The sequence below is a fragment of the Halichoerus grypus genome, chromosome 4 (genome assembly GCF_964656455.1).
Source record: "Halichoerus grypus chromosome 4, mHalGry1.hap1.1, whole genome shotgun sequence".
Classification (NCBI taxonomy): domain Eukaryota; kingdom Metazoa; phylum Chordata; class Mammalia; order Carnivora; family Phocidae; genus Halichoerus; species Halichoerus grypus.
In genome coordinates, this window is record NC_135715.1 from 172,107,889 (window position 1) to 172,124,781 (window position 16,893).

The 16,893-nt window shown below is 41.0% G+C and overlaps 1 protein-coding gene across 1 annotated transcript in view; it reads right to left on the bottom strand.

The window, feature by feature from the left end:
• Positions 1 to 12,998, bottom strand: part of BARD1 (BRCA1 associated RING domain 1) — an 81,897-nt gene extending 68,899 nt beyond the window's left edge. Inside the window, exons 1-2 of the mRNA XM_078070032.1 lie at positions 12,760 to 12,998; positions 1,860 to 1,916 (exon numbers count right to left, since the gene is read on the bottom strand). Of these exons, the coding sequence (XP_077926158.1) occupies positions 1,860 to 1,916; positions 12,760 to 12,902 (200 nt within the window). The 5' untranslated portion in view covers positions 12,903 to 12,998. The remainder of the gene's footprint in view (positions 1 to 1,859; positions 1,917 to 12,759) is intronic.
• Between the last annotated feature and the right edge of the window lie 3,895 nt (positions 12,999 to 16,893).

Here is a 16,893-nt window from a genome sequence, read left to right on the forward strand (position 1 = left end):
GTCCTGCAGAGGGTCTTCTGAACCTTAGAGTGAAGAGTTTGGATTTTATTCTAACTGTAATAGAAGCCACTAGAGGATTTTAAGGAGGGTAATGATATGGATGTGATTTTACATTTTTAAAAGATCACTGGTAAGAATGGAGAAAATGGGGAAGGGAACCAGTTAGAAATTTAGGACAACAATCTGAGGAGAGAATAGGATAGTGGCTTGGACCAAAGTGTAAACAGTAGTAAATACAGAGCAAAGTGGGAAAATTCAAGATTCAAGGGACATTTTGAGGTGGAGCTGACAGAACTTAATAATGTGATAAGGAAGAAAGAGCAATCAGGTATGACTTGCGGCTTTTGCCTTGAGCAATTCTGCAATCAGTGGTACCCTTTATGGCCACGAAGATCACCGACGGAAGGGGAGAATGGCCAACAGACATGCTCTGCACAACCGGCCAGTCTGAAATCCCCTGTCATCATCCAAATGGAGTTATCAGGTAAGCAACAGGTACTATTTCCTATCCCCCCTCCAGCTGGATATGTCCCATATATCAGATCCATGTTTCCAGAAAGAAATTTGGGACCCCAAGCATAATTGCTTCCCACGCATCCCAGCCCACAGCAGTCATGCAGTAAATTATTTTCATATGTGCTTAACTCACATTGCAGTGGCTCGTGCCAGATAGTCACATAGTCGTAACTGTAATCATGAAAAAACTACTCAAAGGAGGCTATATCAACCCTGTCTCAGACAATTAAACTAAGACATTCAGTCCTTGAATTTATTTCTCCAAAATAAGAAATAGAATGAGATGAAAATCTAGTATTCTAATCTATAAGCCAGGGCTTTCCTACTAGAACACGGATATAACTTCACAGTAACTGTTATGGCTTGAACTGTGTCCCCCAAAAAGATGTTGATGTCTTAATACCTAAGAATGTGATCTTTTTGGGAAATAGGATCTTTCTGGATGATCAAATTAACATGAGATCATCGAGGTGAGGCTTAATCCAATATAACTAGCATTCTTACAGAAAAGGGGAAGTTTGGACACAGAAACAAATATGCACACAAGAGAGAAAGCTATGTGAACATGGAAGTTCAAATCAGAATGATGTATCTACAAGCCAAGGAATGCCAAAGATGCCAGAAGACAAAGATTCTCCACCAGAAGGTAGAAGTGAATCATGGAACAGAGTCTTCCTCACAGCCCTGCTTGTCACCTTGCTCTCAGAATTCTAGCCTCCTGAACTGTGAGACAATAAATTTCTGTCACTCTAAAGCACCCAATCTTTGGTACTTTGTTACAGCAACCCTAGAAAATCAACCCACTAACTATAAGAACTAGATTTTCAGGGGCGCCTGGGTGGCTCAATCGTTTAAACGTCTGCCTTCGGCTCAGGTCAGGATCCCAGGGTCCCGCACTCAGCGGGGAGCCTGCTTCTCCCTCTCCCACTCCCTCTGCTTGTGTTCCCTCTCTTGCTGTGTCTCTATCAAATAAATAAATAAAATCTTTAAAAAAAAAAAAAAGAAAGAACTAGATTTTCATAATCTGGAAAGTCTAGACTCAAAACTAACTGGAAGGAAAAAAAAGAGACATACTTCAAATACACAATAGATTTTTCTCCCCAAGCTTAGCCAAGCTACTTAGTAAGCTTTGCAACTTTGGACAAGTCATCCCCTTTGAGTTTTGATGCTCTTATTTGCAAATTAAGACAGTTGTAAGAATCAAAATGAGAGAATGTACAGTAAGTTATCTGCAGTCTATGAGAGCTACATAAACATAATGTAATGTTATTATTAATATGATTACATGATGATGACCTAGTAAAAAATATAGAAACACTAAGTATCAAGCCATAATTACTTACCTACAGAAGATGTGCTCACACCCCCCTAAACACACAGGCTCCCTCAGAATATGAGTGCTGTTTGAAGAAAAGAAAACAATCAAGACTTAGGTCATTGTTAGATAAACATTTTACACCCAACATTTTATAAATCCAAGGCGTATCACTACCATAGTTCTCTTTCTCAGAAGATATTAAGCAGAAAAAGAAATTAGGATGTATTTATTTGAAAGGCTGTTACTACCTGATTAAATACTGTATCCTCACACATCTGCTGGACTCAAATAGCTACTACCAAACTCAGTACACACTGTAACATTTTCTATAATGCACATACTGGGAAATCACAGAAGCAACTCTGTGCAAGTATCTCTATACTCTTACAGGCAAAAACAACCACTGGCTCTGCTTCTTTCAACTATAAGATACATCTTCACCTAATGATTCAAAGTACAGACCATAAATTTCAAAATAAGACTTAAAAATAGAATGACCATATATTATCCATATGAGAACATTTCTGAGAGTGAAGGGGCGTGATAACTGAATAGGACACCGGGACAAGCAGGTATAAACCAGGGCTGACCCAGGAAAATCAGGACATCTGATCACTTTGACCCTAAGAATTCACAATTTCCCATAGGAATACACTGGTTTCTGGCTATTGTTAAGTGGCCATTTACATTTCATTGATGCCTTGTCAAAAATACACCCATTCTTTCAGTTCACAATTGGTTGACGGTTTTGTTCTTTAAGCAACCGCAAACAGGAATCATCATTCTGCAGACTGAATGAGATTCATGGCATTGGGGGAAGAGAGACAGAAACACAATTTTGTCCATCAAAGTACCTGCTACATTTGATAACCCTCTGAAAGTAACAGTACTTACTTATTAATAAACACATCAAGTCATTACTTTCAGAGGGCGTAATGCAGTGAGAGCAAACAGGAAAAATAAAGCTTTCAAAGGATGAACATTTTTTTGTGCTTGGTTTATTACACTAACCTTAGGACCTTTAGGTATTTACACCATTATTATCCAATTACCTCTGTACACATTACCACATATCAATAAAAACAGTTTTCCACATTTCTTGAAAGATCAAAAGTATCACACTGCACATTTTAATAGATATGAACATTAAAGTGAAATTGAGCTTTCAGAAAGAATGCTAAAAACAGTACACACCTACAATGTTATCTATCCTCAAGATACCAAAAATGGTGCTCACTGACATTATAAAACCCATTACTTTTTTAAAACTCACAATACTGATTTTTCTATCACACTACACAGATCACAGCAATAAAAATATGACTTGTGACATGCCAGCCACTTTTGTGATTCTGGCAATTAAGATGATCTCTGCTCCAGCGCCCATGCTCCTCCTGTAATTTTTGTTCATGATTTCATCTACCAAATCTCATCTCTTATCTCCTAATCAAGCGTGCTGAATTCTACTTCATTCCAAGCTCTGCTCTAAGTTCTCAGAAGTGGTGGTGTTTCACCTCCCCCATCATAATAATTCCCTGTATCTCTTTCATTCCATCACTCTGACCAAACCTCCACCTTCAGGTCACACTCCACCTTGAGAGAACACCATTCAGTTCATTAGCTCCTTGGATTCCCTAGGCCAGAGTTAACTACTTCACAGTCACCTTCACCACCACCCCATTTCCACTGACCTCTGAGACACTCACAGACACCAATCTACAAGGCCAGATAGGCCCCGCAGTCCACTCCTTCCTCGCCCACTCTCAGGCTATGACTAACAATTATAAAAAGACAGGGAGATAGGAGTGCCTAGGTGGCCCAGTCAGTTAAGCGTTGGACTCGATCTCAGCTCAAGTCAGGATCTTAGGGTCGTGAGACAAAGCTCCGCGTTGGGTTCAGTGCAGAGTCCGCTTGGGATTCTCTCTATCCCTCTCCCTCTGCCCCTCCCCCTGCTCGCTCGCTCTCTAAAAAAAAAAAGAGAGAGAGAGAGAGATAAATGTGTCTCTATACATTTAGTTGGTAATTTCTTCACCTTTGCATCTCTACCAAAGTGGCACATATTTGCGGTGAGTAAACAAATGAATAGATGCTATTTGAAACAATCTCCATGCTCTGAAATCCCATTAACCTGACTGGAGATGAACAGTGTGAGCTTTTCACCACCCATTCCTACCTCTTCATCCATAATGCTATCCGTCCCTTCAGGCTCAGAGGAAAAGATCTCCTGTAGTCACTCTTCCTTCTTAAAATGTGCTGCTGGATCTCTCCCTAGATCCCTTATCTTCTCTGTCTCCTAAAGTGGTCTATTCTCATCATTATAGTCACCTTTCTTCTTCCATCTGCCTAAACATGCACAGGTAGGTACTCTCTCTTCCACCCTAAAAAAAAGCACTTTCTTTAGATCCTGCCTCTCACTCTACCTTCAACCCCAGCTCTTCCCTACAGATCAAAGGTCCTAAGTGCTGTACAGAGTTCACTCCATCTCCTTACCTCCCTAGCTTTAACTCCCAACACTGCTGAAACCGCTCCCCAAAAGCACTTTTAGGCCTCATTTTCCCTGACCCTTCTGTGAAGTAACGTTGACCTCAACTTCTTTCCTGAAACCTTTCCTTCTGTTGAGTCTTAATTTTCTTACAGCACATTTATCTGCCCATTTCAGCATTTCGTTAACTGCTTCTTTCCTGTCTCTCAGTTGTAGGCTTACGCCCAGGATGCAGTCCACAGACTTCGGCTTTCTATGGTAGTACTCTACTCAATGCCTTGATTCTGTTTCTAAACTTAAATTTCCTTTCTAAGATGACTCTGAACCCTTTATCTATGGTTCTGATCCTTCACCCTAGCGATGAGATGCTACAGTGTAATTAGCAATGAATCTAATATCTATGAATAACTGATCAACTGTACTAATTATTCTAATTAGTGAGCTAAAATATATTTTGTTGCTGTTAACAGATGAGGAACAACACTGGAGGAGTGACGGAGAAGTATGTGCCTGTGAGCATAGGGGAAGGAGCAGGGAGAGGGGTGTTATAACCAAGACTGGGAGGGAGCTATGTCAAGTTCAAAAGAATGTTACTGAAGAGCTCAAAAGTGCAGATGCAGAGGGTGGCAATGATCTATGTCAGAGCCAGGCTTTCTGACAATGCCTAGAGCTTAGCTGAGAAGATACTGTGGAATAAAACAATTTCTATTACAACCAGATAATATCTACCAAAATTTTAAATGCACCCACTTTTAATTCAACTATTCCCCTGCCAGGAATTTATCCTTTAGAGATACTGAGATGCTTGCAAAACTGAAACTTCAAAAGACCAAAAATATCTACTTAAGACAGGATACCAAAAAATTCCAGAGATTAAGAAATAATAAAACTAAAATGTCATAAATACATATATATTTTTTTTTTTTTTTTTTTTTTTAAAGGACTCAGAATAGCATAAGACATCTCAAGGATAACAGGGATGCCTGGCCTTCAAAATAATGATTGAAAATTATTTTGTACTTCAAATTCTATACTTAGTCATCTTCCATAGTAGAAAGTTAATAGATAATAAGAAAACTCATCTTTTAGAGTAGGAAGTTAGAAAGTAAATAAATAAATGTCTAAAATGGAAAAATTCAAGAAGTAGCAATAGAAACATATCATTTGGAAATGTAGACGTAAATTATGAAGAACTAAGAGATGAAAGAGGTTGTATCTGAAGTACAGATGAAGCAAAAGAATGTTTCCATTATGTCTTTGCCTTATTGACTTTGTTGACTATGTTCATGTATAATTTTAATAAAAAATTTTAAAATGTAAAGGCCAATGGACAAGGATATTCACTCCAGCACAGATTACCACAAAAGACCAGAAACAATCTAAATTTTAATCAACAAGGAAATGGTTACATACATCATGACACATCTCCTGATGTACAGCATCTTCTCATCTGAGGCAGATAATGCTGATATAAACACAGACAACCTCTTATTAAAAGATACACAAAAAAATTGATCATAGTGGGTCCTTAAAGAAAAGGATTCGGGCTCACCTGTCATTCACTTATTTCATGGCCACATACCTTGATATTTTAACGCATGTATTACTTTCAATTTTTAAAAACTTATTATTAAGAAGTTCTTCACAATCCAGTAACTACAAAGCAGGCAACCTTTTCTTATACTGCTCCTCCACAAAAACTCTGCTCTCAACAGTCTGCAAAATTTCTCAAATAACACCCAATGTCCAAAACCAAGCCCAGGACTGCTTAGAATGTTCTCCCCAGCCTAGAATACCCTTCCTCCCTCCCACCCCCAAAACTATTCAAGCCCAACACGTCCAAATACTATCCAGGATGATAAAATAAAAACAACACTGAACAAAGAAGCACAGAAATTCTTGGATTTTAGTTTCTATACCATCACTTATGCAAAATCTGTACCTTGCACCAGACACGTAAGGACACAAGGTTGCCTGCAACACAATCTATATACTAAGGGGCTTATAATTGAACTAGGTAATTTTATAAGCAAAGTTAGTATATGACTTAAGAGAAGTACGAAACACTCTAACGTTCCAGAGAGATGGAATCTAGTTGGAGCTCTGGAAATCAATGCTGAAAGCGAAATATTTTGTATTTTATCTGCTTGATTCCCTATTTTTCCCACTGGTCTCCAAATAGATTGTAGCCCTACAAACAAGAGATGTTGACTTTTATTTTTTCTGAGCTCCCCAACACACTATTACCTCCCTAGCATGGTGCTATATGAACAGCAGAATTTCGATAAATCCTTAGTGAATGAAGCAAATGGAAAACTACACGCAAAAATGTATTTATATTAACAATTCTATTTTATCCTTACCCTATTCTTTCTTTGATATACATATATATTAAAAAGAAAGAAAAATACAGAAGAATAAGAAAAGACATTTGCATGGTAACAGGATTTCTGTACCTTGAAAATTCAGCTACTCTACTTTTTCCCATCTGCAGTCATATTTCTGTTACTTTACATGTAGTTGATTTGGAAAGATCGGCGCAGTCAGAGGATTATAACTTAGGGAAGAACTAAGTAGTGAGAACAAACAATCTTTTTTTTATAAAAAGGTCCTATTGAAATAAAAATTTCTTTGCAAAGAAGAAATAGGACAGTAAATTCAGCTGAGATTACAATACGGAGGCAGACCTATTTCTTAACAGAACAGCTCCCTAAGCTTCTATGAAATAAACTGCTATTTAACGTTAGGCAAGACAGCTAGCTACCACAGCGCTCTTACATTTTAGAAAACTGCCAGGTTATTTTGCCAAGTGTGGACCAACACATCTGGTTAACAAGTTTTCCAAGCCAATTAAACAATTTCTTGTATTTATCTTTAGAATAAACAAAATTGTTATCAAGTAAGGGATATGAATAATGACTCGAAAGCATCTTATTCTGTGTATTTTGTATGCCAAATTCAAGTAAATCACATGGGAAAAATTTTTTAAAAATCATGGCTAAATGTTTAGTGTTAGTAAATAATGAATAAATCAATGAGCCAATATACCAAAAAGCCAAATGGGCAACAGACTTCTATCTATTAACGATTAATTATAATAGGATCTACTGTTATGAGACAGACAAGCCACAGAGAATATCATGTATGTCTGACTCAAACAGTACCGGTTTACTCTGTCCTCTATTCCCTTTCTTCCAAAGCAAAACAGTACCTAAGTAACTGTCCTTAAAGCTTCACCTCTTCCACCGAATGTTCAAATGTTGAGTTTCAAGGCTCAGACACAGGCGTTCATCTTTATATTCGCTTCCCTGCTCACTTCTAGAAGTATGCCTTAAATTACCATCTTACATCCAGATGACTGTCAAAAGTACACTCCCAGCCTGAAATCCCTCCTCTAAGTCCCAGACCCATATAACAACTCCACTTGTAAGACGATCCCCTATACTATAAGAAACAGATGCTCAATGTCTCTGGTAAGTTTCTCTGGCAGTCCCAAGCCCTATATAATACCAGGTATGTGTAGGCCTGTGCAAGTCACGGTTCTAGCTCTAACTCCCAGGGAGAAAGACCTTTGCCTTCTACATTTGCCCTAAGTCCTTAGTCATTGTTTACTATGGGTAACTAACCCCAGGAAACTATGGAGGATTCTTGGTGAGGCAAGTGAAATTAACCAGGTCCTTTTGGTATTTCCACCTGCAAAGACTCCTCAAATGTCATCCCAACTTAACCTAAATTCTTTTATACATTAATTTAACAAACACTAAGAAACTATGTCTTCAGCACCGTGGCTACAAATGTGAACCTGTCTTTATGAAATGTGTAATATAACTGAAGGCAACAGGTTATCAAAGAATCAAAATACCACATTAAGTAAATCAATCCCACAATTAGGAGGGATATATGATACATGCTGAACACCAATGATTTGTGCCCTTTTCTGGATGTATGTTAAACCTCAATAAAAGTTTTAAACAAAAATTTACATCCAGTGGAAACTAATAATTATGGAATCTGCAAACTGAAGGGAGCCTTAGAAAGGGCTACTTAGTCCATTTTCCTCATTTTATAGATGAGGACACCAGAGTTACAGGGAAGTTAACACTAATCGCTTCTCCTTAGGAAATATGCAAACCGACTCAATAGTCTGTTTTAGGCCACTAATCACTCTCTGATCTGACCCTTTCTTAACTCTTTGCCCACCTGACTCACTTCCCCTTTATTCTACAGTACCTTTTAGTATATTGTGATTAGCACATTCCACCTGTCTCCATCTATGAAAATCTTTCCAAGGCCCAATTCAAAAGCCATGAAGCTTTCCTGTCCTGGCACCATCCAAGTACTCTTCTCTGCATCTCCGTGGCCCTCATCCTAATTTTCCCTGAACTCTGTGTGCATTTTATCCCTTACAGTTAAGCATTTGCTTCTTAAGAGTAGAAAATGTCTCACCATAGCATCACTAACGTAGTGCCTCAGTGATCGCTTGTGGTCCTAACAAAGAATCAGCACCAGAGCATGCCAAAGGAGTAATCATCCCATTTAAGGATCACTGGCCTATTAAAATGCTTCTGAACCTTCAAAACTAATGAAGGCAAAAGCTTAACGCTGGGGTCAGGAAATCTATCCTGTGTTTTACAAACATTCATACAGCACTTAGAACATAATAGGCACTGCTCTAAGTATCTTATAAATATTAACTCATTTAATTCCCATAACAACCTTATAAGATAGAAACTACTACTAATTCATTTTGCAAATGAAAAAAGCATACAAAGATAAAATAATTTACCCAAAATCACTGAGCCACGACTGGAAGCCAGTGTTCAAAATCAATGCTCTCAACAACTAAGCTATTCAATAAGCGAAAACAATCCTGACCGCCTTTAAACAATGACGAAAGATAATTTAGAAAAATAAAATCCCCTACCCTAAAAATCACAAGATTCCTTTTTTATTTTTTACTAAAAGTCGATTTAAAACGTGCTAGAACTCCAAATTACATTGTAGTAGAGGTCAAAGCCCCCCTGTTCCAAATGGCAAGCGGTACCTAATTATTTTAATTCACAAAATAGTGTCATATGACATGTGGGCTTTTACACTACAGCTCCTATTATTTTTTTCCTATTGCCTTTAGGAACATGTTATTACTAACTATGCTTTCTGCCAGCTTCTCAAATGACATAGTCGTCCTCATTTTTCCAAATCTTTAAATAGCTTCTATCTGGTTGTGAGGCTTGGACCTAACACAAATGTCACATCTGGCCTCTTGAAAAATTTCATCCCCTTCACCTTGGAGCCACACTCATGTTAAAGGTCAAGAAAGGATGCCCTGTAATGTAGCCAATCCACCCTCACCCTCAAGTAATGCTTCCTGCAAAATAGATCCAATATGCTACGCGAGACAGGTGACACCTGGGAACGCAATATAGATGACAGCTGCAAGCTGAATGTGAGGGTAATCGGGGTAATCACTAGCCCACTGGGTAGAACTCTGAAACTCTGTAAAAGGGCATACTGACACACAATTTCAAATAACATGACACTGCTATGAATGGTGGGTAGCAAAAGCAAGCAGCAGACCATCCAGAGTTGCTCCTTTCAAGCAATGATATCAGGCGGATACTAGGAAAAGGCAGAGGTGGAAAGAACGGGTTTGGTTTTTTTGTTTTTTTTTGTTTTTTTTTCTCCCCATGGGTAAGGAAAAATTGGCCATGCTTTATTCACTACGAACAGTGCCAAAACATAGAGAGACACCGAGAAGACCACAAAATCATTTCTAAATATTAAATCTCATGGGATATAAAATTTTACACTGAGAAGGATCTTTAAAGTTAAGACATTCTATTCATTAAAACAGTTTGGCCAACTATAGCCTATGCACCAAATCAAGACTATCTTTGTACAGCCTTGAGCTAAGAATGCTTTTTGGGTTTTTTTTTGTTTTGTTTGAAGATTTTATTTGAGAGAGAGAGAGCGCGCCTGCACAAGAGAGCATGAGGAGGGGAGAGGGGCAAAGGCAGAGGGAGACGCAGACTCCCCGCTGAGCAGGGAGCCCTATGCGGGGCTGGATCCCAGCATCCTGGGATGGTGACCTGACTGAGCCACCCAGGCGCCCCTGTTTTTAAGGGCTGTAAAAAAACAAAAAGATTAAGAACAGAGACTGTGGCCAGCAAAGCCTGAAATAGTTATTTTTTGACTTTTTACAGGAAGTTTGCACAGCCCTAGGTTAAAAAATGCAAAGAAACAGGTGAGTTTAGTTATTCCATCAGTGGTTCATATACTAATTTTTTAAGAAAAATCACTGGAGTTCACTATTATTCTCCAGCCAACAGAATGAATTATATTAAGTCTGGACCTAGTTACTAATGTCCACTTTCAAGCCTCTGGCTCTTATTGTCTGCTCACTTCAGTTAGAAACTGGAAAAATATTTGGTTGGGGATAAAAAGTGAAATTGGCTATATTAGATTTTAGGACAACCTATAGATTATTCTTATAAATCACCTACTTTGTCTTCCCCGAACCACTCAGCAAGCAGGCTATACTTCTTTGTATTTTTGTAAGATAGCTATTATTTAACACTTATCCTATGACAACCAACATACTCAACACTGTGCACGTATAATTTCATTTAGTTTCTTCCCTCCCACAGAATGTTAGCGTCATAAGGATTGAGGTTTTTGTCTGCTTTGTTCACTAACGAAGCCCTAGTGCCAAAACAGCACTTTGCTGGTGCTCAATAATATATTATTAAGGAATCCTCATAGGTGGATGAGCTGAGCACTATTATCACTCAGGGAAACCAAGGCAGAGAATTTGAATGACCTGGGCCATAGTGTCAAAGCTAGAACCTGAACTCAGACAGTCTGACTCTCCAGTCTAAGCAAAGCACCAGGCTGCTGCCTGCCCTAATGCCTTCCATACAAAAATGTCCCATCCGAATGTCTAACTTTTGTTGAACTATGAAGGTATGATTACAATTGCTTCTATTATAGCAACTGGCAGAGCCAGTTTTAAATTTCTTATTCTCAGATGGATGACCCCTGTGTTATGAAAAAACATACACGACTCAGAATGTCTCCATGTGCTAGCGAAAGTGCCACTTTTCTAATGGGTGCAATGATTTTTTAAAGTTTTATAAAACAAAATATAAGTGCAAAAGTCTGTGACAGTTAAGTCCATTTCTTTCTTTTTTTTTTTTAAGATTTATTTGAGAGAGAGAGAGAAAAAAGAGAAAGAGAGGGAGAAGAGGGGGAGGGGCAGAGGGAGAAGGAAAGGGAGAATTTCAAGCAGACTCCCCATCCTGGGCTAGATCTCAGGACCCTGAGATCACTGATGCGAGCGGAAATCAAGGGCCCCACGCTTACCCTACTGAGCCACCCAGGTGCCCCACAGCTAAGCCCATTTCATTTTTAAAGAAAAAGCTGCGGTGTTACTTGTACTTTATGTATATCTAAGTTCTGCAGGTTGGAAATCAGAGGGAAAAAAAACAAATCAAAACAAAGTCCAAAAAAGAAACACAGTCAGGACAGCTACAAGCAGAGAGAAAACCTGAGTGATACTGATGCAGAAATACTGAGCTGTACGCACAGCAGGTGCTCAATCAATGCTTTTGGAAGAAATGAAAAAGGTGACAATTCCTTCTTGCGTTTTATAAACCTACTTGGTTTGTACAGTACGAAAAGCTACAGGAAAAGAAGCATGGAGTAGCAGTCATGAAAATCATGTCTTCAGATATAATGAAAACCTGGAAGTGAGAAGACTCCCATGGCGCAACAGCATGAAGGAAAATAAGAAACAAAAAACGATAATAAATAGCATCCGTAAGGGATGGAACCTCGAGCCGTACAGGCTTTTGACTAAACCAAGGAAATGAGAAACTGAGAAATAGAATGGCGGCGTCCATCACACAGCTATCTTGAATCTACCCCAACAAGGGTACCCAAAACTCTCCCCAAAAGAGCTGCTACGGAGAAATGGTCCAAGGGCCAGCTCAGCAATGAGCGACACTGCTTCGAACTCAGCAGCCCTCGGCAGAGGTGCCGTGATTACTCTGGTCAGCAGGGGTCCGGGGCCCTGTAAAAAGTGCAGATGTCTTAGCCCCACCCCAGCCCTACGAAATCAATCTCTGGGGCGGGGCCTGAGATCTGCATTTTTAGCCACACCTCCAGACGAGTCTCCGGCCCGCTAAGTTCGAAAACTACCAATCTTCGTTGGGTTTGGTGAAGAAAAGGCAAAAAAGCCGCGCGGAAAGGCTGTGAACGGGGCCCAGGGAGGGGCTAACTTAACACCAGATCCCTGGGCAGGTACTAACTCTGCTCGCCAGCCCGACTGCGGGACGGCAACGGGAAGAGGGAACCCGGGGTTTGAAAAGATCCCCGCCCCCCCGAGACTGGGGCGACCCTGACCCCCGCCCTCGCGGCAACCCGCCCGAGGGTCCGTCTTTACCAACGCGAGCAGCGCAGCAGCTTCTCCAGCCGGTCGAGCGCGGCGCGGCTGTGGGCCCAGGCCCCGCGCCCCTCCGGCTCCATGGTGGGCGCAGGACGAGGCTCGTTCCCGGAGCGGACCCTCGGCTGCCGGTTCCCCGGCATCGCCCCGCCTTACGGGGAAGGGCTCCTCCCAGAGCTGGAGCCGCGGCGGGCTCGGGCAACGACCGAGACGCCGCAGGCCCGCGACCCGACCCCGGCAGAGCGGTCCCCGAGTCTGGGCGGGCAGGACGCTGGGGGGCGGGGCCCGAGGGGGCGGGGCCGCGGAAACGCGCCAAAAGTCCGGGCGCGCGAGACGGGGGGGGTGGGGCCTGCGGTTGGCGGGAAAGGGGGCGGGTCCAGATCGCCCGGAGGGGTGAAAACGAGAAAAAAAGCAAGTCCTTGGCTTTCCTGAACCGACGGCTCTAGGGACCTTCGGCAAGGCTTAACGGATGGAGGGAACTTTTAGTTGAGAATAATCTCTAAGGACTGCTTTTTCGACTACCGTAACACTTGGGAAAGCTTTGATCATGACACTGAATATGCCACCTTCTTTACTCCTAAAGTTAACTTTCTCCTCCCCTCCACCTTTTCCAGGCTTGTTTTGTTAAAGATGTGTCTACCCTGCACATAAGAATCCTTCATTGATCACCATATTAAATGGATAACACCTACTGAGCACCCTTCACCCTCCCCATCCAATCTACTGCCAAATCTTTGCGTTTCCCTCCTTGATTTACTCTCAAATCTACCCACTTCTGTCTTCACTCCACCACAGGCCCTTTGTCTCATTCTCACCTAGACTGTTCCCATAGTTTTCTGGCTGATAATCCCTGTGTCCACCCAAGTCCCTTCCAATCCTTAGGCTACACTGTAGCCATCTAAAATATTTCCAAATAAACACTTGGTTAGTAGAAGCAGAATGGGTAAAACTAAGATCTTATAGGGTGTTTTAACTGACCTATAATAGCATAGTAAACCAAATTTTTTTCTTAATCTCACAGGTAGTCAAGAAATTGATTATTAACCCTGTTAAGCCAATGCTTACTCTTTGCAGAGCCTCAGAGAAATCAAACTCTAGGAGACTTGAAATGTTAAATTTAAAGCGTTGCTATGGTGTGTGTAACGGAGTAAATTGGGGAGTTCTCACACTTTTTTAATTAGGACATAATGTAACTGATGAGAGTAAATGCAAATTTCACATTTTGGTAAAATGCTGTAAGGACCAAACAGTTGTCACTGGCCTATTTGTACAGTGCTGCTAAATGAATTGTGATACAGGGGCAATGAGATCTTCCTCCCATTAGTTTCCTTTTCCTTCCTTCTGCCATTGCCCCATTACCTCTCGCCGAATCTCATGAAATTCCCAGCAGCTGTTTGATGATGGCCATAATAAACTCATCAAGAGAATAAGCAAGGTTATTCTCCCATCTGCAACTTGCCCTTCTACTTCCTTCCTTCCAGCCCTGTCACAGTGCAAGTGGAGGATACTTTACTTTTACTTGTTAAATTCCAGTATAGTTCGCACAGTGTTACATTAGTTCCAGATGTATAATATAGTGATTCAGCAATTCTTTACATTACTCAGTGCTCATCACAATTAGTGTACTCTTGGGGCGCCTGGGTGGCTCAGTCAGTTAAGGGGCTGCCTTTGGCTCAGGTCATGATCTCAGGGTCCTGGGATTGAGCCCCACGACTGGCTCTCTGCTTAGCGGGGAGTCAGCTTCTCCCTCTTCCTCTGCCTGCCTCTCTTACTCTCTCTCTCTGTCAAATGAATAAATAAAATCATTAAAAAAAAGTGTACTCTTAATCTCCTTCATTTATTTCACCCACCCCCCCACCCATGTGCCCTCTAGTAACCACCAATTCTCTATATGTAAGAGTCTGTTTCTTGGTTTGTCTTTTTTTTTCTGTGTTCATTTATTTTGTTTCTTAAATTCCACATATGAGTGAAATCATATGGTATTTGTCTTTCTCTGACATACTTATTTCACTTAGCATAATACCCTCTGGATCTATCCATGTTGTTGCAAATGGAAGATCTCATTTTTATGGCTGAGTAATATTCCATTGTGTGTCTATGTGTATGTGTGTATACATTTATACATTCATCTATGAATGGACACGGGTTGCTTCCATCTTTTGGCTATTGCAAATAATGCAGCAATAAACATAGGGTGCATGTATCTTTTCTAATCAGTGATTTTGTATTCCTTGGGTTAAATATCCAGTAGTGGAATCGCTGGATCACATCAAAATTCTATTTTTAACATTTTGAGGAACCTTCATACTGTTTTCCACAGTGGCTGTGTGGCAGGATCGCAGGGTTCTTGTCTCATGGAGTTGAAGAATGAATCGTGCGGACACAAAAGGGTGAAGTGAAGTGAAAGTTTATTAAGTGAAGGTGAGAGCCGAAAGGAAAGAAAAAAGCTCTCAGGAGTGAGAAGGGTCCCTAATGGGTGGCCACTGAGGGCTTTTAGAGGTGCTCTTTTATTGAGAACTGACTGGGAAGCTTGTGGCCTTGAGATTCTTGTGCCCTTTTGGTTTGTTCCCTTATCTCTGTTCTGCTCTGTCTCAGCATCTCCACCTGCCAGGAATAGTTTCAGAGCCGGGTCAGGGGGGCTCCTGTCTCTCCTGCCTAGACCTTAACCACTTCCCTACTCCAGGGACAGGACCTATGGGCAGAAGAGCTATATCGGGATTGTGAGGAGTGACTGACTTTTTACTTTTGAATTAGCGGGGGTTAGGGATAGGGCAAGACTCCAAGGAATCTGGCAGCAAGCCTTTCAGGACCTTGAGGGGCCAGCTGCTGCCAAGATAAGGTGCCCTTTAAACACGAAGGTACTAAGGCAGCCACGAGTTCCTTGAGGAAGGTCACGCTCTACATGTTTCAGGGATCTACCAGTGGGCTGCAAGCTGTAAGAAGATTTTAAGCTACATTTCTTTTGCCTGTGTTTCCCACATTAGCTGCACCAGTTTGCATTCCCACCAAAAGTGTGCAAGAGTTTCTTTTTCTCCACATCACTGCCAACACTTTTCTTGTGTTTTTTATTTTAGCCATTCTGACAGGCGTGAGGTGGTGTGAGATTTGTGTTTTTGAATCAACCCTTACTTTCAGCCCTGGATCCTGAATTTCAAGAGCCAATTCTTTCTCCCACATGCATTTATGTGTGTGCATAAAAGATGGGCAACCGATCCAGGATGAGGTACACGAAGAATGCATCAAATCCTGAAAGTCTGCTTCCAGAGAGAAATTTCCCGGGAAAATCCAGTCCATCTATAGGGTCTTGGTAAAGCCTTAGTTTAGGGCATTCGCAATAACTTGTCTTCACTTTAAAAGGGACTAAATGTCTTAATTCCCCTTCTGTGTCCCCGCAAGGACCTCCCGAGGACATCAGAGTAGAAGTGTGTTGCTCCATTTTGCTCCCAGTCTGCTCTCTTCCAGCTCAGCAGTATTCCCCAGTACCTTAGGATCTTACAAAATTATTCAGCCTATCCACTATAAAACTCGGGTCCTACAGGCATTCTGAGGCAGATAAATTGGCTTGCTTGAGCCTGTTTACCTATCCTCTCTTCGTGCCCTTCCTCACTGCACTGATTACCATCTGTAGTGCTACTATACTCCAAAGGCACCTCGATCTGGTCTCTTTCCTGATCTGCAGGCTCAATATAACAGTTTGTTGAAAACAGTCTAAATGCTAATTTTTTTCTTCCATTGTGTTGTGAAGGATTTCACAAAGTAGTAAATCTTCCTCATATTCACTTGGATAAACATATTTAACAAGCAAAATGGGACAAACATAATACCAAGACTCTCCTGCCGCGGCATGTAAAGCTATCTCCCGAATTCAGCATGTACTCTAATTCTTCTCTGGCTTTTTAATTATGGTGTCAGGCAGTGGAATCAGCCGCTTTGACTCTTCTGAGTGCGTTCTCTTTGTCAGATATGAACTTGGTTTGCAAGGACCTCTATGAAACCTAGACTCCCCCCAAAAACTGCAGTTTGAGAACAATTAATAAATAACAATTGAATGTGATAATTGATGGCATGGAACAAACCGCCACAGCATCGAGGAGGGTGGTCTGTGCTCTCTACATTTGACCAAGCTAGGCTTCC